Source organism: Globicephala melas, chromosome 2 (genome assembly GCF_963455315.2).
Source record: "Globicephala melas chromosome 2, mGloMel1.2, whole genome shotgun sequence".
Taxonomy (NCBI): Eukaryota; Metazoa; Chordata; class Mammalia; order Artiodactyla; family Delphinidae; genus Globicephala; species Globicephala melas.
Window position 1 is genome coordinate 89,725,901 of NC_083315.2, and position 23,469 is coordinate 89,749,369.

Here is a 23,469-nt window from a genome sequence, read left to right on the forward strand (position 1 = left end):
ACATGATTCATTCTTTCGCAGAATAATTTCGGAACTCGGTCTGCGCTAAGCATAAACTCTAGCCTTGCCCTAAAGGAGCGCACAATCAAGTAGCAAAAATAGACATGTAAACAAATTTCGACACAGTGCGATGACTGCAACAAAAAGAAGCATTGCGAGGTTAGATGTAAATGGGTAACATTAACCGCGGGGGGCGGGCGGGGAGCGGTAGGCCACTTGAAAGGCTTCGGGAGGGTAAGCACTGTAGTAACGAGTTTTAAAGACCAAGTGAAATTTGCTCCAGTGCATTTCCCGTAGAAAGATTGCATGTGGTCCCTGGTCTGACTGAATGGCGCAATTGGAGATAAGGGGAACAGGTAAACTGATCGTAATAAAGGGTTTAAGATGGGTTAACCTGCACTCTGTCCTTCGGGCCATTGGGCTCCACTGCAGGATTTTCAGAGGCGTGCAGTTTCAGATATTTTTATTTTGTTTTTGTTGTTTTCTTAATTTATTTTTGAATATGTAACACACGTACTTGGTACAACGTTCAAGTTATAAAAGGGTATACACAGTGATCAGCCATTCTGTTTTTTCTGGTGGCAACTATTGTTTCCCATTTCTTGTGTACCTTTTCAGAGTCTACAAATAGTACACATTTTATAAAAGATGGTCTTCCAAAAGATATCCTACAGCCCACTTACTCAAAGTTTGTTCCTGATCAGCAACACCTGGGAGCTTGTCAGAAATGTAGAATCTCAGACTCCATCCCAGAATCGGAATCTGCCTTTTAACAAGATCCTCAGATGATTGTATGTTAAAGTGTGAGAGGCAATGCTATACAGCCATCCATTGATAAAGAGGGATTGGAAGGAGGTAAGACAGAAGGCAAGGAAAGACTAGAATGTAAGGTCCCTAGGGCACAACCTGTCTTTTATTAACAGTTATATCTCCAGCATTTGGCACAGTATCTAATACATCAGTAAATATTTTATGAATTAATAGAGAAGAACACCATCCTAAAGCAAGGCAGTGGCCAAAGAGGAAGGAACCAATCAGATAAATAGTTAAGGGTCAGAATCAACAGAATTTAGTGACTCTGATGATTAATTTTATGTGTCATCTTGGCTAGGCCATGGTACCCAGTTTTTGGTTAATCACTAGTCTAGTTGTTGCTGTGAATGTATTTTTTGTTTATGATTAACCTTTAAGATGCAGATTTTTAGTAAAACAGATTACCCTCCATAATGTGGATGGGTCTTATCCAATGAATTGAAGGCATTAAGAAAACACACCGAGGGCTTCCCTGGTGGCGCAGTGGTTAAGAATCTGCCTGCCAGTGCAGGGGACACGGGTTCGAGCCCTGGTCTGGGAAGATCCCACATGCCGTGGAACAACTAAGCCCGTGTGCCACAACTACTGAGCTTGTGCTCTAGAGCCCGCGAGCCACAACCACTGAAGCCTGCGTGCTTAGAGCCCGTGCTCTGCAACAAGAGAAGCCACCGCAATGAAGAGTAGCCCCCGCTCGCCGCAACCAGAGAAAGCCCACACGCGGCAACGAAGACCCAACACCGCCAAAAATAAATAAATAAATAAAATTTTTAAAATTAATTATTTTTATTTTTTTTTAAAATGGGGGCTTCCCTGGTGGCGCAGTGGTTGAGAGTCCGCCTGCCGTTGCAGGGGACGCAGGTTCGTGACCCGGTCCGGGAGGATCCCACATGCCGCGGAGCGGCTGGGCCCGTGAGCCATGGCCGCTGAGGCTGCGCGTCTGGAGCAGGCCACAACAGTGAGAGGCCCGCGTACCGCAAAAAAAAAAAAAAGAAAAAGAAAAAGAAAACACACTGAGGGACTTCCCTGGTGGCACCGTGGCACCGTGGTTGGGAATCCGTCTGCCAATGCAGGGGACACGGGTTCGAGCCGTGAAGATCCCACATGCCTCAGAGCAACTAAGCCCAATGCACAACAACTACTGAGCCTGTGCTCTAGAGCCTGTGAGCCACAGCTGCTGAGCCTGTGAGCCACAGCTGCTGAGCCGTGTGCCACAACTGCTGAAGCCCCTGCGCCTAGAGCCCAAGCTCTGCAACAAGAGAAGCCACTGCAATGAGAAGCCCGTGCACCGCAATGAAGAGTAGCCCCCGCGCTCCACAACTAGAGAAAGCCCACGCCCAGCAACGAAAACCAAAAAAATAATTAATTAATTTTTTAAAAAAAGACAAGAAAACACACTGAGGAAAAAGGGATTCTGCCTACAGACTGCCTTTGGACTCTGCAGCATCAGCTCTTCCATGGGTCTCCAGCCTGCTGACCTGCCCTGCAGATTTGAGACTTGCCAGCTCCCACAATTACGTGAGCCAATTTCTCTTTCTTTTTCTTTCTTTTTCTTTCTTCCTTCCTTCCTTCCTTCCTTTCTTTCTTTCTCTCTCTCTCTCTCTCCCTCTCTCTTTCTTTCTTTCTTTCTCTGCGCTGCACAGCTTGTGGGATCTTAGTTCCTCAACCAAGGATTGAACCCGGGCCCTCAGCAGTGAAAGTGCCATGTCCTAACCACTGGACAGCCAGGGAATTCCCTGTGAGCCATTTCTTAAAATAAATCTTTCTCTCTATATATACACATGCTACTGGTTCTGTTTCTCTGAATAACCCTGACTAACACAGTGACTGACTGGATATGGAGGAGGAGGGGAAGGGAGCTGTAGAGGATGATGCCTTTGGAGATTGAGTGGAAGTAACATCCATCTATAGGTGCTCAAGTCAAAAACCTGGGAGCTATCCTTGCTTTCTGCCTCTCACTTACCCCTTAAATTTAGTCCATCACCAAGGTCTGTGAATTACTTCCAATGTTAATCTCGAATCCATGTCTCTTGCTACCACCTTAATCCAAGCTTTCTCCAGGCTGTTCTACTATAATATGCTTTCAGTTGGTTTTCCTTCTTCTACTCTTCCCTCTCCACAGTCCATTCACTATACACCAGGCAGTTTATTTAAAAAATGTAAATTAGATCATCACACCCCTTCCTCCTAGTTGAAATCCCTTTAGTGGCTTCTTGGTGTTTGTTTGTTTTGGATTTAGATTCAACTCCTTATGATGGCCTACAAGGCTCTGCATAATCTGACTCCTACCTCCCACCAACCCCCTTATGATGCCATTCCGTCTCATTAACATCATTGTTACTGGCCCTCTGAGGCTACTAAGCCTTTTCCTATTTTTGGACTTTGTGCTTGCTATTCTTTCTGTCTACAGTGCTCTTTCCACACCTTTACATGGTTGGCTTTTCTTCCTCCAAAATTCAGGTGTTACCTTTGTAGAAAGTTCTTCCCTGTTCTCCCTCCAGCAAGGGGCCTCTCCCAGTTACTCATCTTGTCACTCTGGTTTTGTCATAGCATTTATCACAATTTCTCATGACCTTGTTTCCTTATTTAATATCTGTTTGGAGCACAGGTATTTTGTCTGTGTTCTTTGCTACTGTATTCCCAGTGCCTGGCATGTAGTAAATGCTCCGTAAATGTTTCTGAAGATGCCTGAATGGTGTTTCTCATCATAATAAGGAATGAGGATAGGTTAAGTTTTGGCCACACAGATCTTGACATTCCTCTGAGGCATCCAAATAGAAATGTCTAGTATATATTTGGAACTAGAGAGGTCTGAGCCACAGATAGAGGATTAGGAGTTATCTGATGATGGGGGTAGATGGAATCAAGTGAAGTAGAGGCCATCTGAAGATAGGATAGAATGAGAAACCTTGAAGGACATCAACATTTAAAAGTAGCCAGGAGAAAAAGGTATATAAAGGATAGTAAGTTAAAAAAAATTTTGTATCCTTCCAATTCTACTACATTTTTTAATACAAATTTTTAAATACTATGCAATATAGTATATTTGAAAATTCACTGTTGTAAGTCAGGAGACCTGAGTTCTAAACATTCAAATGATCAGATTATATTGAACTGAACACTGGACACTTATGGTGAGGAGTGGGGAAGGCTCACAATGATTTCTCCTTTTCTGGAAATCGTCCTAGTATACAAGAGTAGGTGGGCTCCCCAAGCCATTCTACTCCCTTACCATAGCTGATTTGAGAAGGGGGGTCAGAAGGAGATTATCTATGAATCTAATGAAGCTGTAGCTTCAGGGCCCCTCATTGCATAGGCCCCTTCCATTCTTCAAGAAAGCCCTCCAAATTGTATATGCTTCAAGCTGTATAAAATCTGAATCTGCCCCTAGGTGGGATATAAATAACCCAGTGGAACCATCAAATTATCTGGTAGCTAGTCTCCAAAGATGGCCCTTTAATGAATAGTATCCAAGCCCTTATATAATTTTTGAGTCTGGGGTAGCCCTATGATTCATATTTAACCAGTAGAATAGGACAGAAGTGACACCCAAGGCTAGGCTATAACAAGCCTTGCAGCTTCCACCTGTGCCTTTTGGAATGCTCACACTGGTAGAAGCCAGCCGCCATTTAAGAAGTCTTATTACCCTAAGATTGCCATGCTGTTTCAAGATAACTTTACAGAGAGCCTGTTTAGGGAGAGAGAAGTATTCAGCCAGCCCCTGGCTGTTCCAGATTATCCCAGCAGAGATGCCAGACATGGGAGCAAAGAAGTCATCCTGGACATTCAGTCTAGTTGAACTGTCAGATGATTCCATCCACAGCTACCCTTTTTTTTTTTTTTTTTTTTTTTTGCTGTGCAGCTTGTGGCATCCTAGTTCCCTGGCCAGGGATCAAACCCGGGCCCCCTGCAGTAGAAGCTTGGAGTCCTAACCACTGGACCACCAGGGAATTTGCAATCCACAACTACGATTTGATCACAACCACAGAAGACCCCAAGCAAAAGCTGTCCAGTTGAGCCCAGCCAACCCACAGATCTGTGAGAGATAACTTATCTTAAGCCTCTTAAGTCTTGAGGTGAATTGTTATACAGTGATAATGGAAAGATTCTCTTTCCCAGGACTTTAGAATTTGGAACTCAAGACTCTCAGGGCCTGGGAGTTGGTGGCAGATGACAGCAGCCTGAAGGAAAGACCTCCTGATGAAGTGATGATTTCCCAAGCGACCTTACTTCCTCTTGCCTTCCCTTGAGGTCCAGTTGTCCAGCTCTTCCTTAAATGCCATGAGGTACCCCAGTATCTTTCCAGTAAATTCCATTATTGGCCTCAGCTAAAATTTTTAACGAATACATCATAGTAGTCTTATCTGCAGATAAGAAATCTTGAGAGGCTAAGCTCTGCTATACTTAAGTCTGTTTGGCACATAGTGGGCACTTAATAACTGTTGAATGACTGCATGAATAAATTTCTAGGCAAAACTGGTTTTTTCCTCAAAGAAAAACTCGCCCATCAGGCCATTGTTTCTCCTCATGAAAGGTAGTCTCAAAAGAAAATTAATACAGCTGCACCCCAAAGAAAGCTGCTTTTTTAATATATTACTAGTAAGCCCACAGCATTATAGCAATGACCTGAACTAGGAAATAGTAAATAATTGGCTAAGAAGGTGCCAGATTCAATCGAATATCCCAAGGTGAAGACTCAGGAAAGCAAGCCTGTGTATTTCTGAAGTGGTAGTACAGTCATCTGTAATTACTTGCCTGAAGATGTTCTAAGACAATGTACCTTCAAACAAACAAAAAATGTTAACAGAAAGAAGGTGAAATATAGGGGAGGTGAGGCCAAAGAATAAGATTTGGACAGTCCCCAGAGAAAAGGCTAAGCTGACCTGCAGACTTCTGGCAGATACCTAGCAGAGATGAAGATGAGGGCATCCTGTTGACTTGATATTAGCCGTTATGATTCTCTTTCAGTAGACCTTTTTTCTGGTTCTACCCTTACCAAGCTGGCATCGGACTGTGATTTAGTTTCATAAGGAGGTAAATGAATGGAATTGATATTTGGCCTAAAAATTAGTGTTTTGTGAGTTTAGTTAGTGTGAACCAATTCCTCTGAATTTCATCAATTCTGAGTTGCACATTCAGAATCAATTTTCTGGACTTATAAATTGAAGTCCAAACTTTGAAATATGAGCTCATTCATTATATCATGTATTCAACAAATAATTATTGACGGCCTACCCTGTACCAAGTACTATTCTAGGCTCTGGGGTGTTAACTTCAAGGTATTAAACCACATGCAATTGAAACTAGGGTGTGAGAGTTGGAGGTGCTATGCAAAAAATACATGGGCTCTATGTATGCTTCATTGATAAAGTTTTGAAACAGAAATTGAGAATAGAATTTATTCACAGAATTGTGCATGCTGCTTTTTGAAATAAAGAAGCTGGGAGACAATTGTCAAGAACTCTGTGCTGGAGACTTCGATTATTCCTTAAAACTAATCTGTGAACCACACACTAATCTCTAGGGAAACCCTATAATCACACATAACACTATTCCCATCTTACAGATGAGCAGAGTGACTGATCCGTGTTTGTTGAACAAATTAACATTAAAACTTCTGCCTTTAAGAAGCTTCATCATTAAAGCCATAGGAGAGTAAATGCCAGCAGAAAAGAAGCAGGGCTGCTTATGGCTTATTTTTAAGTGAAGTGCCTTAAGCACCAGATTCAAAATCTCCTAAAGATGAAATAAGGCCAGGCTGAGGAGGCGGTTTTAATTGCAAATAGCACCAGATTAAAACTCATTTATAGGGACTTCCCTGGCGGTCCAGTGGTTAAGACTCCGCACTTCCAGTGCAGGGGGCACAGGTTCCATCCGTGGTTGGGGAACTAGGATCTCACATGCTGGCCCGCTTGGCCAAACCACCCCCCCCACCAAAAAAAAACCCCACTCATTTATAAAATACCAAAATCACTGATTTGATTTACATGATTTGATGTAGAAACAACTAATGACTTTTTCCATTTTAACCCTCCTCCCCTAAAGAGCCTACCCAAGACGTGAAATGACAGCATCTGTCTCCTTTCAACTCCTATACATTTTTCCGTACTTAACTTTTATATGGTGCCATAAAATCCTAGAGTACCTTCCCATTTCTATCATTAAGCTGGGCAAGCCATACTTTCCCTAGAACTTTACCAATCTCCGACCTCAGATTGTCCATTACGATGCTACCCAATACATTAATACATTACATTACATTACATTACATTGGGTTAATACATTAACCCAATACATTAACCATATTATCGTGGAGAAAGGAAATTTTTTGTGTGGAACGAATTAGGTCAACGTCTGTATTTCTTCAAACTGGTCTCCCACTCAATCTATTCCCTATTCAGCAGTCAAAGTGATCTTTTTAAAACAAATCTGATTATTTACCCCCTTGCTTAACTTTACCCCCTCCCCCAACCAAGCCTGGCTTAATATTCTTTCAATAAATGTTCTACAGATCTCAACTTAATACTTCTTCAGCCAATCCAAGCCTGACTTCAGATTAGATTGTGTTATTAGCCCTCAAAGCCAATCTTTTCGTTCGTGTTCCTTTTCCCAGCAAATGTCAGTCTCCACTGCTAGCCTGTTAGCTTGAGGGCAGTGTCAGGTTTGCTTTCTTCTGCCATCCACAGAGCCTAGCGTAGTTAAGGCAGTGTTTTTAAACGACTTTTACTGTCATCAGAAAGGCTACCTACAGCTACCTTCAACAATTGTCATACATCAAATGTAACATTAAAGCTCAGTATATGGGAGCCACTAAAAGCTCTAGTTCATTTGGTTCACTGATTACTAAGAGACTTCTAACTCGGCAAGTCATTTACATGAGCCTGCTACCCCAACTACTTACTTCTCAAGCCATTTAATACTCACTCTTTAATTTCCTCATCCTCCATTTCTTCCTTCGCAGTTAGCATTATTTTCATCCAAAATGTTCTTAATCAGGGGTCCCCAACCCCCGGGCTGCGGACAGGTACCGGTCGGTGGCCTGTTAGGAAACGAGCCACACAGCAGGAGGTGAGCAGCCGGTGAGCAAGCGAAGCTTCATCTGTATTTACAAGCTACTTCCCGTCGTCGCTCGTATCACCGCCTAAGCTCCGCCTCCTGTCAGCATTATGGTGAGTTGTGTAACTATTTCATTATACATTACAATGTACTAATAATAGAAATAAAGTGCACAATAAATGTAATGCGCTTGAATCATCCCGAAACCATCCCTCCCGCCACCACGAGGCCGTGTTAAAACCGTCTTCCACAAAACAGGTCTCTGGTGCCAAACAGGTTGGGGACCGCTGTTCTTAACAATCATAGGTGACCTCTCCATTACCACTTCTCCAGTCTTTCTTTCCAGACTGCTTGCTGCTCATGTCTTTCTTAAAAAATCTCCCTGACATCTGTGGTATTACAATAACCTGATTCTACTGCTCATTTCTGCCCCCTCTAGCTTCAGACATCTCCCAACACCCTGTATAGATCTCACACACCCTCAAGAAAATTAGCTGCTTTAACATTTCAGTTCTGGTAGTTATTTGTATACATGTTTCACCACCCATTTTACAGATGAACAAATTAAGGATCAGAGAACTCCTTTGTCTAGTAAGTGGATGAGTTCTTAAGTTCTTGAATTCAGGTCTTTTGACTCTGAACTTTCCTTTTTATTACCCATACTCCTAAGTCAGCTATTCCCAAGTCCTGTCATTTATTTCTAAAGGCCTACTGCAGTGACACTCAAACCAGTCTGTGTGCATCACACTCCTTTGAAGCTCAGGGAAAATAGTTATCAAGTCTCATCCCAGCCAGGAACTGGGGGGGTGAGAAAAATGAAGAGATGTTGGTCAAAGGGTACAGACTTCTAGTGGTTTGAGGATCTACTGTTCCAAGGATCTAACGTATAGTATGGTGACTAGAGTTAACAATACTGTATTTAAGTCTCATCACAGAGATTGCGGTGGGACCAGCTTGCTATTTTGTTGTTATACTGGTTCGAGTTATTTAGCCCATTACATCAAGTATAATTTCATTTTAGCTCACCATAATCTGGTTCTTTCTTGCCATTTTCTCTCTACTTTTTAAAGCTAACCACTTCATTATTCAGGTTTTATGCAACTTCTGCACTTCTGGTAGTTCCAGAAATTAAGACTGTTATTCCTCCTAAAGTCATTACTTTGAGTAATGGTAATTAAGAGAGCTAGATTCTAATCCCAGCTTTGTGATCTTGGGAAGACACTTTTCTAGACACATTTTACATCTGTAAAATAAAGATGTACACTTAGAAGATGGAATTTCCTTCTAGTTTAAATATTGGATTGTTAAACTCTAGGGCCTAGTTTGTACCACAAGCTTTTGCACTGAGTTAATATATTCTTTTATAAGAACATTTTGTTGGCTACATTCATTTTATAAACTAGGGAAAGCTTTGTATTTATGTACAAACATGATTATACAAAAATGCCAATGCCTTGGGAAATAGCCTGTGGTAATGATACTTGAATTCAAGTCTCCTAGAACAGCTGTGTGGTCTTGGGTCACAGCCCTCTCTGAGCTTGTTTCCTTATCTGTTTTTTCCGTATCTGTAACCTGCTCTACGTTCCTTACAGATCATCGAAAGAGAAAGCAATGTGAAAAAATTGTGTACTTGTAAACAAAGCACTATACAAATATAAGTTGTTAGATATTATATTGTTTCTAATGGCTGATAAAATATCACCAAAGAAAAGTGCTTCCATAAAAGTTTTATTTATCCCCACAACAACCCTGTGAGGTAGGGTGATCAGGGCATTTGAAGATGAGAAAACTAAATCTACATTACTTGTTCACGGCTATACTGCATAGTAAATATGTAGAAATTAAATTGAATATTTTAAATGTCCATGACTTTATATTGATTCATGTGGAAAAAGGCAGAGAGAATATTAACTCCCCCCTACCTTAATGCCAAAAGGACACTGCCTTGAAAAATCCCATTTCAAAAGATGAAAGTAGTATTTCATTGCTTATTTCTACAAAGATTTATAAAATAAAAAAATAGTGAAATATTTTACAGTTAATATATATAATGGTCTCATTCAGGGATATGTCCTTCAGCTGTGTATATGATCAACTATTCCAAGTGCTAGAAAATGCAAACTCTTAAAAAGTATGAAAGACATGAATGATAATAAGCAGTAACCTCAATCTTCTTTATTATTCCTCCATGCATCTTGAATAAGTTCTGTGAAATCTGGTCCCAGTTAAAAAAAGAAAAAAGAAAACTCTACCACAAAGAGATGTCTGGTAAACTTAATTTTGTTGCCTATTCTCAACTCCCAAACCACTGTCACATTAAGTAAAGTAGTGATTTCCCAAATCTATGAGAATCACTTGGAGAGCTTTCAAAAAATACAGAACTCTCAGGCCCCACTCTAGACCCAGTGAGACAATTTGGCAGAGGTCAGGCCTCAAGAATCTGTATTTCAAAAGCTCCACAGAGTAATTCTAATGAAGAGTCAGGTTTGGGAACCAGTGATATATTTTAAAATACTAATAACTAATATAAAAACCATAAAGTAAGTATAAACTTGTTGCTCTCATCTCCCCTTTTAAAAATTTCTCAAAACACATAATCCCGGAACTCTTGCCTCTGGGCAAGTAATTTCAATTCAAGATACAGAGAAACATTTTATAAAAATGTATCCTAGTGAATGAGACTTGGATTCCAATAATAATTTAAATAGCATTTAAATATAAGATACTGAGTTCTGTGGTTCTTATTCTGAAATTTTTTAAATGTATTTTATACAGGTTCTTAGCAGGCTTTTAACTCAGGGGACGACATGAGAAGTAATGACATAATCAAGCACATAAGCACTGAAAAAATACTATACTCAAAAACAGCTCATGAGAGGAATAAGAAAGTGAATGAATGACAACCTAAGGCCTTTTGGCCCATACATTTTTGTTCCCAGTCCACTCTTCCCCTATAAGGGGAAATAAAATAAACATTCTTTCCTAGTTACTTGGCATAGTTATTTGGTGGGTGACTATTAACACTAAGTTAATTTAGAAACACAAGTTTAAAAGAGATAACAAATAAATACCTAGGAAGACAAAGAGAAGTCAGGTCAGAAAACCTTAACTAGCTAATGATGTAGTATATAACACCATCATGTTAGGACAATTAAATGAAGGCTTCAGTGTCCTTTACATTTCAGCTTTATGTGATTGACACAAGACGTGGAAAAGATCTGGTCCTTATGAAGAAGTCTGTGCTCGCTGCAAAGATTTGTAGGAATAATGAAATGCTTTCTTCATTGATGAGATGAAGTCTCTGTTTTTCAGCAAGCTGACTAAACGAAACAGTAAAAAACAAACTTCTTTAGATGGTTGAATGCAAGTAATATCTAGTTGAAAAAGTCATTGGCCAAAGATAACTTTTTTAAAAAAAATGATTCTATGTTTAACATCCCCCCCAAAACCCAAAAAACCAACAAACCAGGAAAACCAAAGTAATATAAAAACACAATGTACACATCCATTTTCACTGACAGATACAAGAAAATAGCCATTTATAGAAGTTACAATGCTTTCAACAAATGCCCCCAAAATTTTGGGAAACAAGATAAAGCCATCAGGTAAATAAATATACATACTAGCTAATATAAAACAATTTATGCTTTTAAATTGTTGTCAACTCTCTTTTAAGACCCAAGGAGAAATATGGTGCTATAAATCTGATTAGGGCTACATATATTACATGGAATTAAAAAACACAACTGATTAAAACATCCTAACAATAATACAAATATTTAAAAGAATGTCTTTAAAAGTCAGACATTTACCACTGGAAATATCACAATTATAATATGTACTTCAGAGTCGTAATGTGTATATAGGTCACTTTTGCCGTGTCTTATCAGGTATCCATCTCTCCTGCATTTACTAGTCAGTTTTTAAGAGTTCATGTTTTCTGTGTGAACTGAAGAGGCTGGGCACATCTCAATTCATAAACACCTCCATTTAACTAATGGAAATGTTTAAGGTAATATCTACCAACAGATAAAGCAAAGAAGGGGTAATAAGATAACACATTTTAAAGTGGAGGAAGCTGGATAACTGTCTCTATAACTTATTTTAAATTTTGTATTAATAACAAATTTAAAATGACTCAAATCAAGTAATGAAGAAAAAGAGACTGAATTGATCTCAAGAAATTTTCTCAGGCCATATAAAATTCTCCCTTAGTTTATTTCTTTACAGAATCTTGTTAGGCTTGATTCATTTGTCAGTCAACTTAAAAGAGCTCTGCTAGCAGGGGATCAAAAACAGCTTTACCAATAAAAGATGATTAAAAGTTGTTTTTAAAGTGCCTATAGGCACAGTGGTATATATAGGTGCTTACATTTCCCTTTTAGTTGTGGGAAAGCCCGTTGAGACTGTAGTTACTTAATCAGAAAAGCTTTCAGCAATTATAATGCAAGCTGAAAATTTAGATCCTGTATAGGTTTTGGGTTTTGCTGTTTGAACATAAAAAGGGAGCAAGGAGAAATGTAACCAGGTTCACAATTTTGAGCAAGAGCATATGTAAAGGTAACATATGTACATTTTATTTCAAGAAAGACAGAAGACAAACAGCATAAAGATGCCCAGATGCCCTAAAGATAAATACATTTCAAAGATTCTCATTAAAATGAATCTGTAGTATTTTTTCCTGCAAGCAAAATACCTTTCTTTAAATTAAAAACAAACAAACAAAAAAACCCCCAGTATTCTGAATTGCAAATGCTTTTGCTTTTTTTTTTTTGCAGAAAATCTGCCATGATTATTTTTTTAATGAATAAGGATTTTCCACAAAACAGGCTTGCTCTACATGCTAGATTTTTAAACAGTTCAGTGACACAATATGCTAACTACATACACAACAGATAATATAGTAAGAAAACACTCAACCTGATGAAAAGTTAAAATCTTCATTAATACACTGAAAATTGACATAACTCATGCCTTTAAAATCAAAAATACAAAAATTAAATGTTTTCCTAAAAAGATTTCCTTATTTTAAGGATTCATTTGAAAATGAAGCTGCATGTAATTTGTACAATAAGTTGTACAAGTAAACAGGTAATATACATAAAAAATTAAGTGACATACTCCTCAATTATCAGTTGTCCACCTTTAATTTCCAATACTGTACTTTCTTAACAAGCATACAAAATATCAAACTTCTCTTTAGAAAAAGTGCCGTTCTTTGACATCCTTTACACAAAAACAGTCTGAGCCTGTGGCATGATAATGCAGTCGAGAGGCAAAGCATACTAACTTTTACAAATTCTACCTTCCATAAAAAGCCTCCCGAAAAAGAGATTACACGCCACTATAAAAATATCAACCTCTTGTGGTAGCTGCATTAGAGAACCAAGGCTTGAAGACTATTTTCATATAGCATAGAAAACCACTATGAGAACATATTAACTGCATTGGTGGCTTGGGAGTTTACTGTGCCACAGGATTATGCATAGCTACTGTAAGGTACCAAGACTGTTACACAGAGTTTTAATTGATTGTAACTGAGAGCATAACAGAGGTACTACCAGCCCATGCAAAATAACTAAAAATACTGAATCACTGTGCTGAATACTTCATTCCTGGAGAAAACCAAAGGCATCAGTAACCAAATCAAGCCCAACAGGTGACCAAACTCATTCTCCTCAAAGATTGGTGAGCACAGTGAAGTCTGAGGTATACCTTTTATCCATCAAATCTGTGTGCCACTGCAAGATATTACCACTTGGGAACACATGCCATCACAATGGTTTAAATCTTTTGAATATTAGTCATTCATATATTCTTATCTACCCAGTCTCTTGATTTTTGAAAAGATTTCACCTACAGTAGAATATTACAGAAACAAAATATAAATGCATGTTCTAAATGAAACTTACATGGACTAAAAGTAGAGAATATTTTTAAACAAATATACAATATGCAGGCAGACAAAGCAGGAAAACGGCCATTCAAATGTATAATAAAAAACTAAAAATTGACTATTTCCAGAAAACTATGAAGCGCCTCAACTAAAAGGAATGCATAATGAAATTCTAATCTAATACAGGTCAAAAATGTAAAAAGGTTATAAACCTTAACAGGAAAAATAAAACAACTTTTACTGGCCATTCCTGTTGAAATGAGAATTTTAAAGTAACAGAAAAGTGGCTACAAACCCACTTAGAGCACCAAACAGAGAGAAAATAAAAGTCCATTTTCATCTCTGTTATTATCATAAAATCCTGTGTGACTACAGGTCAAACTGCTGGTGGCAGAAACAGAATTCTTTATAAACTGCAGATGTCCTGTACATAAAAAAATTTCACTGGAAGTTGCACTAGTTCTAAAGACTCTTCTGTTTTAGCCTACCTACTGTATGTATTCAATCTGAGATAAAGTCTCTTTCTGTAACCCTTGATTATTATTGGGCACCAAGATAAGAAAAGCAAGACGGGGTACAAAAATGCAAAATTTCAACAGTAATGGCAATGTTTTTGTCTTAGTCCAAAAGGGTCCTGCATTCTCTCCCCCTTCAGTGATTTGACAAGTCTTTGTACTTAATCTGGGGGCAGCAAATCATGCAAGCGAAATCGGTCTCTGATGTGAGGTCGAACATCTTCATTCTGTGTGGAGAAATAGACATTTTAAAAGCCACGTAATTTCAAAGACATGATCCCCATAACATTATGAACATTCTTACTTTGCAAAGAAACTATACCACCATTTATCAATATTTTATAATTTACATTATTTTGTTTGCCAAATAAAAAGATACTACACAGAAGCAGTTAAATTTAGATTAAAAAAAAAAGCCTATCATTAATGTATTAATTTTGTAAGAACAATTATGCAATAAGAGGTCAAACCAAAAGATAGGTAAAGCATTCAGTCAATGAATTCTACTTTATATAGTAGTTTTAAAATTAATCCATGGACACAGAGGAAAAAGTTCCCAGAATAAAGTTTCAGTACCATAAGCATTAATTCTAGACCTGAACTACAAAATCAATTTAACAAAACTAGTTAGTAACAACTAGTTAGCAAGAGGAAGTCTGGTAAAATAAAACATTCGATATATAAATTTTTAAATACTGATAAACATAATTTTAATATAATTTATAAGTTTCAAAAATGCTTGTAATCTTTTTTCAATCTCTGCCCTAATGTCCCACCATGTTGACTTAAAGTTAGTACACATAAAGCAACTGAGAAGATTTATTTCAACAGAGTTAAAGCAACAAAAACCTAACAAAATGATAAGATATACTTACCAGTTCTACTAGCTTCTCCAGAAATGGAATCAATTTTAGAAGTTCATTGTCATTTTTATCCATAAACCAGCTTTCTATAGGGATTCCATTAGATAGCTAAAGTGAAAAATAAGTAATTAACTCTTTTCATTTACATTTTGCCTACTTTGGAAAAGCTTAAAAGTAACAGATTTTAGTAAACATTAATCAGTAAGTTCCTTTGAAAAAAGGAATGCCATCAGAGTTTATGTCTGTCATATTCTTTGACAGCTTAATAGTGCAAGAGACAGATGTTAAGGAAGGAACTGAAACATAATTGGTTTTTCAGAGTAATTTATTCTTAGTGTATATAAAACTTAATAAGAAATATTCATTAAAACAAGTTTTGCATTAACATAACTAAAAACATTATTCATTCAAGAAATATTATTAGTCAATGCTAGGCATTTTGAATAAAGGAATTTTACCAATCTCAACAGAGAATACTATTAGAAAGCATATACTCTTACACAGGGACTGTGTCCCATTATTTTATTCCCAGCAACTAGCAAGATAACTTGAAACATAGTAGGAACATAACAAATTGACTCAATGGTATTTCATTGGTCTAAAAACAAAAATACAAACCATATTTGTTTTATAGTAAATATTCTCTAGGATAAAATATCTTTTAACATTTATGCAGAACACTGTGTTTGAGATGGAGGATAACTGAAATTATTTTATTTACGAACCAATTCTTAAAAACATTATTTCAAAATGCAAGTGAATAAAAGTAGTGACCTAAACTGAACATACTTCAATACCATATATGCAATTTTTCCCCATGTATTCTTTTTTACGTTTTATTATGGACATTTTTGAAACAGAAAAGTTACGGGCAAAGCTTGTTTCATCTACACCCAACCCACTTTCCACCATTCCAATTCTGTACTGATTTATTCTGAAGAAAATCTCAGCCATATCACATGAACATACTCATAATGTAAAATATATCTTGCAAGGATGGCAAATCTCTTGTCAGTCTGTCTGCTATCTATCTATCTATCTGTCTATCTATCATATGCTGTGCTGTATGGCCTACGGGATCCTAGTTCCCTGACCAGGGATGGAACCTGGGCCCTCAGCAGGTGTAGGTGCTGAGTCCTAACCACTGGACTGCCAGGGAATTCCCTCTAGTTGAATTTATATTTCTAAGAATCATTGACAAAGGGTACAAACATATTGACAAAATAGTCTAAGAAAATATTTTGAAATGCCAAATCAAACAGACCAGAAGAACATGGTTAAGCTATTCATAATTCTGAAACATGTTTATAATCAAATTACTGATTTAACAATAGATAAGAATGCTATTAAATGATATATATCTTATAGTCCCTTCTTAGGGATTTACTACTTCTGATTTACTACTCAGATTTTTATGTATGTTGTACTTCATTTAAAAGAAAAATTTCCACAAGGAATATACTAATTTGGCATTCCTAATTCTAAAAGATGACACTAAACAGGGAAATTCCACCAGTGAAAATTCTGTTATCCCATCAAATCTTTTGGCAGCATTTGTCTGAGTTTGTTTAGCAACCCTCTTCCTACCTGATATGCAAAGGCTTGTGGTGAGTTGTCAATTATTATAGTTTTTGAAAGATCTCTTCCAAGGATATTTAAGTCCTTTATATAGTTTCCTTGTACACAAACACAATGTTCACGGAAAAGCCGGTGCCTAAACATAAAAGTAAAAACAAATTAACTAAAAATATATATATATATATATATATATATGTAAAAAGCACAACATATACTGAAACACATATACAATACACATACCATAGGCTTTTCAAGTTAAGCCTTATCATTTTCTCTCACAAAGGAAATTCAAATGCAAGTGTGGGCCTAAGCTTTGGGCTACAGTTTTATTATAAAAATTCTTAGTGGGCTTCCCTGGTGGCGCAGTGGTTGAGAGTCCGCCCGCCGATGCAGGGGACACGGGTTCGTGCCCCGGTCCGGGAAGATCCCACATGCCGCGGAGCGGCTGGGCCCGTGAGCCATGGCCGCTGAGGCTGCGTGTCCGGAGCCTGTGCTCCGCAACGGGAGAGGCCACAGCAGTGAGAGGCCCGTGTACCGCAAAAAAAAAAAAAAAAAATTCTTAGCAATTATTGAAACCTTACAACCAAATATTACCATGCCTTAAAGAACTTTGTTTTATCCCAAAATGTTATATTAAATGATAAAGAGGGATTAAAAACTCTGTAAATTGTTTTTGTAATTTATTTACCCAGGAAAGCTCAGTTCAGATGCAGCATCTGGTTGTCATCGAGGTCCTGCTTTTTAACCAATTTTCCAGATGGTTGACTGAGGCACAAGGAGGTCAAGTGACTTGCCCAAGGTCACACAGTAAGTCAGTGGTTAGCCCCGCATTGGAACCCAGGATCCTCCTGGCTCCCAGTCCTTTGCTCTAACCAGAAGACCACACAGCCTCCCTATCCCTGCACATGCCAGAACAGAAAATATAAGAAGGAATGTTTCCGTGTTGGCATTTTTAAAAAATGTTTTTAGTTTCTCTTATAGTTTTTGAGGAAAGGTGCAGAGGCCAAAACATTCCATCATTTCAACTTTTCCCAAACACCCATCTTTATTTTAATTGCATGCGTGTGTGTGTGGGGGGGTGAGAGATCATTTGAAAAAACAGGGATTGAATGAAAAGATGAATTCAGATTTAAGTATTACAAATGTAAACTTATCTTTCACCAATGAAACTGAAAAATGCTATATCATTTTAAAAAGGTATTAAGGTTTTATAATAATATTTATATACTTGTAATAATTAATCTCCATTTAGCACTCAGAATATTAGATTCTGAATATTACTAATAACTGATACAGATCATCTTGAAATACTCCACTTGCATACATTAATTCATTTGGTAGTTTGGCTTCCTTGTGTCTTAATCCCACTATACAATTTTTCAGGAGCTAGGGCTTACACATACCTATATTTTGAATTATCCAATTTCAAGAAAGGGGCATTTTCTACCAACAAAATCTGCCATAGCTCTAATAACAACAAAACTGATATTTTAATCAGGGCCAATGGTGATGGAAAAGTGGAAGAATTTTAAAACCAGACAAAATGTAGTATAAACAATTCTTTTTCCCTTATTACAAAGAATGCTTTTAATTAAATGTTCATGAGTTAAATGATCACCTACCTCTGAAAGGTTTAAAGACAGTCCTACTTTGAAAAAAATAAGACTAGGCAAAAGAATTTAAGTCCTGGTTGGACCTAAGTAAGATTCCATATTTTATTTGTATAAACATTTAGATACGAGGAAATTGGAGAGGCAGGTACAGCACATAACTGCAAATCACTATTGATAACTCTTCTCCAATAGCAGCAAATTCACCAGACACAGGAGACAGCTGAATATATATATATGGATACTAATGATTATTTTAATTAAATTATACTAAACCCCTTCCAGTTATTCAGGAATCTGAGGGTCAATAGCATGTATTTGCAGTTTTAGAAAGAAACTACTTTTGCTAGTCATCAAATTTGCATTCGGACTCACAGGATTCAGAGATCACAGGAATTTCTGAGTCTACCTTGTCATCAACATAGATGATTCCCTAAAGCACTCTAATGCATTCAATATACTGTTCAAAAAGTTTTTCCTGTTTTAACTTTTTCAAAATACAACTAGATAAAACAAGTTTAAACTCCCAAATGTGTAGATTTTATAAAACTAGTTTAAAAGAGGGGTTTTAATTTGTAACGTAACTGTGTGACTATGATTTGTCCCCTAGTAAAAATGAAAGCTCCAAGAGGGAAGGGCTTGTGTTGCTCACCACTGTTCCTTGGAACATTGGAGGGGCTGAATAGAAATCTTCAGAATAAATGAAGTCATGAGAGCAAAATCACTTGTATGCTTTTATAAAAGTTAGGTAAAATGAGCATAAATTATAATAAATTATATACTTTTATGAAACACACACATTTTCATTTGTGTGTCTGAAGCTTGCTTATATGGAAGATAAAATGGAAACTGACTACAGGACACATTTTGATCCTTTAGATTAAAAAAAAAAAATCACATTCTATTTACAAGGGAAAAATCTCCTAAATGTGGACATTAGGAAAAGCCTTTCACCATAGCCGAAACCACTCAATAATACAGGTACTTTTAACAGTAGAAATTAAGTTTAGGATTTTCCACTAAGACAGCATGGGAGAAAGTATTCAAGACAATGAACACCCAGCTATTAAAGCTTTTAGGAGCCTTTTGTGGCATCTCAGCTCTTGATCAAAACTCAAACATTAACTCCTATACCTTAGAGGATGCAGCAAGACTGCTGAGTCTTGGTATCTCACTTCAGTTGACAGAAATAATGAAACTAATTTTCAAATTGTTTTAAATTCCCATCTAACCAGGAACACACTCCCATCTAACCAGGAACACACTGCATCTGCTGGCTCAGGACACACAGAAGGAACTGAGTCCAGATCAGGAAAACCTGAGTGACTAAACCAACTGCAATTTCCAGTTAGATTTCATGTAACATTTTCTTTCCATGGAAGATAAATTTGCTCTTGAAAAAAGCAAAAGAGTTTAATTTGATCCTTTTTGTTAAAATTAACTTTTATTTCTCTAAGCCATTAAAAAGATGACAACACATGCATTATCTCAGAGACAGAAGGAAGGGAAAACATCATGCACACAGTGAAAAATTCCACATACCCCCAACCTCCTCCCAATCCCAAAAGAAGTGAGGATACAGATGTACAAGTGAATAAATACATTTGATCTTTGTATCCTTTAAAGAACGTCTGTCTGGAGTTAAATAATTAGGAACTCTTAAAGACTTTTGGGGCTTAAAAAAAAATTCACTTATTTTCCCCATTTAACACACAAATCTCTATATATGCAGCCAACTGAAAATGGCTATCAAAATTAAGTAGAAGCATAGTAATTTCATAGATCAGTGTGACAGACATTTCCACTATTTCTTAATTAAATTTACCTGACCAGTTGCTTTTTAGGGTCTAGTATGTTCAGTAACTTGTCTGCATACACCTTCTTAGAAGCAGTAAAAAGAATGATCTACAAATTCAGGGGAAAAGAAGTAATCATTATACATGATCTAAATATGGGTACTATATTGAATAAAATAAAAATACTTATATAATTAGCTTAAGTATATTTACCTCATACATCTGAGACATTCTTTCCAGGAATTCCCTGAAGAATGGTCTTAATCTCACGTAAACCTGAAAAAATACAAAGATAGGCTTCAGCAAACAAACATATAAAACAGGAACAACTTATTTATAAGATATGTTCTAACTTTGGATATAATTTAAAAGTTCATATGTTAAAGTAATACAAAAGTTTACTAAGTACCACTCAACCAAATACATTTCACATATACCAAAAGGTACTTAAAACAATCTTTTGGTAGGGTAATAATAATCGTTGGTGATCATTTCACTTTTTAATAGTTAAATAGCAGCATATAATAGTACTTCATGGAATATAATTTTAATAAACATTTAAACTAAAAATGGCAGGTTTCCCTCTGAGATTTTGATCCACCAATCAGCTCCATCTTCCAGCCAGGTAGCATCCATCCAATTATTAGGCAGGCTGTATATCCACCTCTAGCTGACCTATCTCAATGACCTTCCTCAATAATTACTCAGAATTTCTTCTTAACAATCACCTGCTAAGAGTACCTTTATTTTAAATTTCTATTAAGGTAAATAATGTTCAAGAAAAAGATGTCTGGATTGGTGGGTTTAAATAACTGGAATTTTTCAGAAATCAATCTTGTTCTATACTTACTGTTTCAGATGTGGTATCTAAATTAGCGCTACTGGGTTACTTGAGATTGAAAATATAACAGTCAAATACACCAGTTATCAAAATCAACTGACAATATCAGGAAAGACTACAGTACCCAAAGAACTGACTTAAATACATTATTTTCTTATTTCTGTCTTCTTTTTGCCTACATTTAATGTAGCTCTTGTAATATACTCAATATTCAAAAAGCACAGAAATATAAGTCATGAGCAACCACTAAAACTGATTTACGAAAGAATTTGACTCCTTTAAATTGTATTTATTTTGTGACAAAAATTTATAAAAAGAAAAGTTTGTACTCTACTCAAAGGTGATTATTAACATCAAAAAACATGAACAACAAATACTTATAGAATGCCTATGCACCAGATTCACTTGATTCAGATTTTTTTAAAAAAGCTGTGGTGGCAACAAATTCAAAATTTAGGCTTCATGGAATTTAATTTTATTGTCAATACACATCTAAACAAAAATGCCCTTATGATAAAAATCTAGTTCTAGGAATGTTTTAGGGCAGAACAGGGAAATCAGGCAAAGGATATTAGGAGGTAGGGACTATGTACTACCAGTCTTTGTAAGTTCTGAAGCCCAAAGGGCGTAAGACAATGCCAAATATATAGTAAGTACATGATAAAAATCTGTTAAGTAAATTAAATATAATTGCCTGAACTTAAGCAATATAAACAAAATAGAGAAAGAGAGGCAAGACTACATACTACACAGGGACAACTACTGAATTTCCTTAAGAACTGATCACTTGTGGAAGACCAATTTCAAACATTAATATGCTAATAATATCACTCTATCCCTGCCTACAGGCTAGAATAATAAAGGTTTACTCATTTTTAAGCCTATTAGGCAGTTTATCTCAGCATCTTGACTAATCAAAAACCAAGTAAGCCACACACCCCCACCCCTAGCAAATAAATATGACGAAATCCTTAGTATCCAATCCCTATCACTTAGGATGAGGTATAAAATTTTTAACTAGAGTTGTGCTTCTAATTAATTTTAACATTTACATTGTGAAATATTTGGTATAGTTTGGTTTAGTTTTCAACACACCTTATTTGTTTGATAATCCAAGTAACTGATAGATTTAGATACATTTCTACCTTAACTGACAAAACCCCACAATTCGGCCAATACTTTTTTTCAATTACCTTATCTCATGGAGGATGATAAACCATGAACCATCAGAGCCTTCTGTTTATTGCTAAGAAGGCTTATCAGTTAAATGCATTTAATAACCAAAAATACTTCATTTTTGCGTATGTATAAATGTTTTCATTTGCTTTCAATATCCCCGCTATCACTCGCTCCATATTGTAAAGTAAAATAAGCAGGGCCTCTACAATTTGGGATTTGTCTCCTTTGAACACTAAAACACTTCCACTGTAAAGGAATACTTCTATTTAAACAGTATTATCTAAGCATAATAAGTGGAGCACTGTACAAAGGTGACATTTTCCAACTTCTTACACAGTGACTTCCTGATTATGTCAAAACTATAACTTCATTATGCATTCTACTACTTTGACTATACTTAAATATAAAACACATCTTAAAATTTGATATTACTTTCATAATGTACCTGTTCACTGGGGATGAAAGGTGGCACTGAGATAGAGGAATATAATGCTAGAGTGTTTCCTTACCATGAGAACAGAATAACTGTTGACTGTAAATGTTCCTATTCTCAGAACAGATTCACCATTTGAAACACAGGAAGGTGTTTCAGGATTAAAAGATACAGGCAGAAACTGAGATGGTTAGCGGGGGGTGGGGGTGGGGAAGGAATGTAGAAAGGTACAAAGTAACAGCAAGTTAGGATGTGGCTGGGACCACAGGAGGTTCTGCCATGTGCTGAAAAGGTAAAATCTCAGAAAGAAAAATAGAAATAGAGACATAGGGCTTCCCTGGTGATGCAGTGGTTAAGAATCTGCCTGCCAATGCAGGGGACACGGGTTCAAGCCCTGGTCCGAGAAGATCACACATGCTGTGGAGCAACTAAGCCCGCGCGCCACAACTACTGAGCTTGTGCTCTAGAGCCCGTATGCCACAACTACTGAGCCCGCGTGCTACAGCTACTGAAGCCCGCGTGCCTAGAGCACATGCTCCGCAACAAGAGAAGCCACCACTATGAGAAGCCCATGCACCGCAACAAAGAGTAGCCCCCACTCGCTGCAACTAGAGAAAGCACGCGTGCAGCAACAAAGACACAACACAGCCAAAATAAATAAATAGAACAAAAAATTTATAATAAAAAAAGAAATAGAGACATAAGGCCAACAAGGTCTAACTCATTTGGATGGATATATTAAAGCAGAAATATATAGAAGTTAAGAAGCACTAAGCACTGTCCAGTAGGAAATAAGAACAATTTTAAGGTATGTATAATACAGTGAGACTACGATCACTTATTGTATTAGGTCAGAGATATACAAACATACAGATACACACATAGACATGCT

The 23,469-nt window shown here is 37.0% G+C and overlaps 1 protein-coding gene across 2 annotated transcripts in view; it reads right to left on the reverse strand.

The window, feature by feature from the left end:
- Positions 1 to 11,388: 11,388 nt before the first annotated feature.
- Positions 11,389 to 23,469, reverse strand: part of CTDSPL2 (CTD small phosphatase like 2) — a 69,457-nt gene continuing 57,376 nt past the window's right edge. For both annotated transcript variants that reach the window (XM_030842911.3, XM_030842910.3), the window contains exons 9-13: positions 20,338 to 20,400; positions 20,154 to 20,233; positions 16,728 to 16,854; positions 15,153 to 15,248; positions 11,389 to 14,504 (exon numbers count right to left, since the gene is read on the reverse strand). In XM_030842911.3, coding sequence (XP_030698771.1) covers positions 14,439 to 14,504; positions 15,153 to 15,248; positions 16,728 to 16,854; positions 20,154 to 20,233; positions 20,338 to 20,400 — 432 coding nt within the window. In that variant the 3' untranslated portion in view covers positions 11,389 to 14,438. The remainder of the gene's footprint in view (positions 14,505 to 15,152; positions 15,249 to 16,727; positions 16,855 to 20,153; positions 20,234 to 20,337; positions 20,401 to 23,469) is intronic.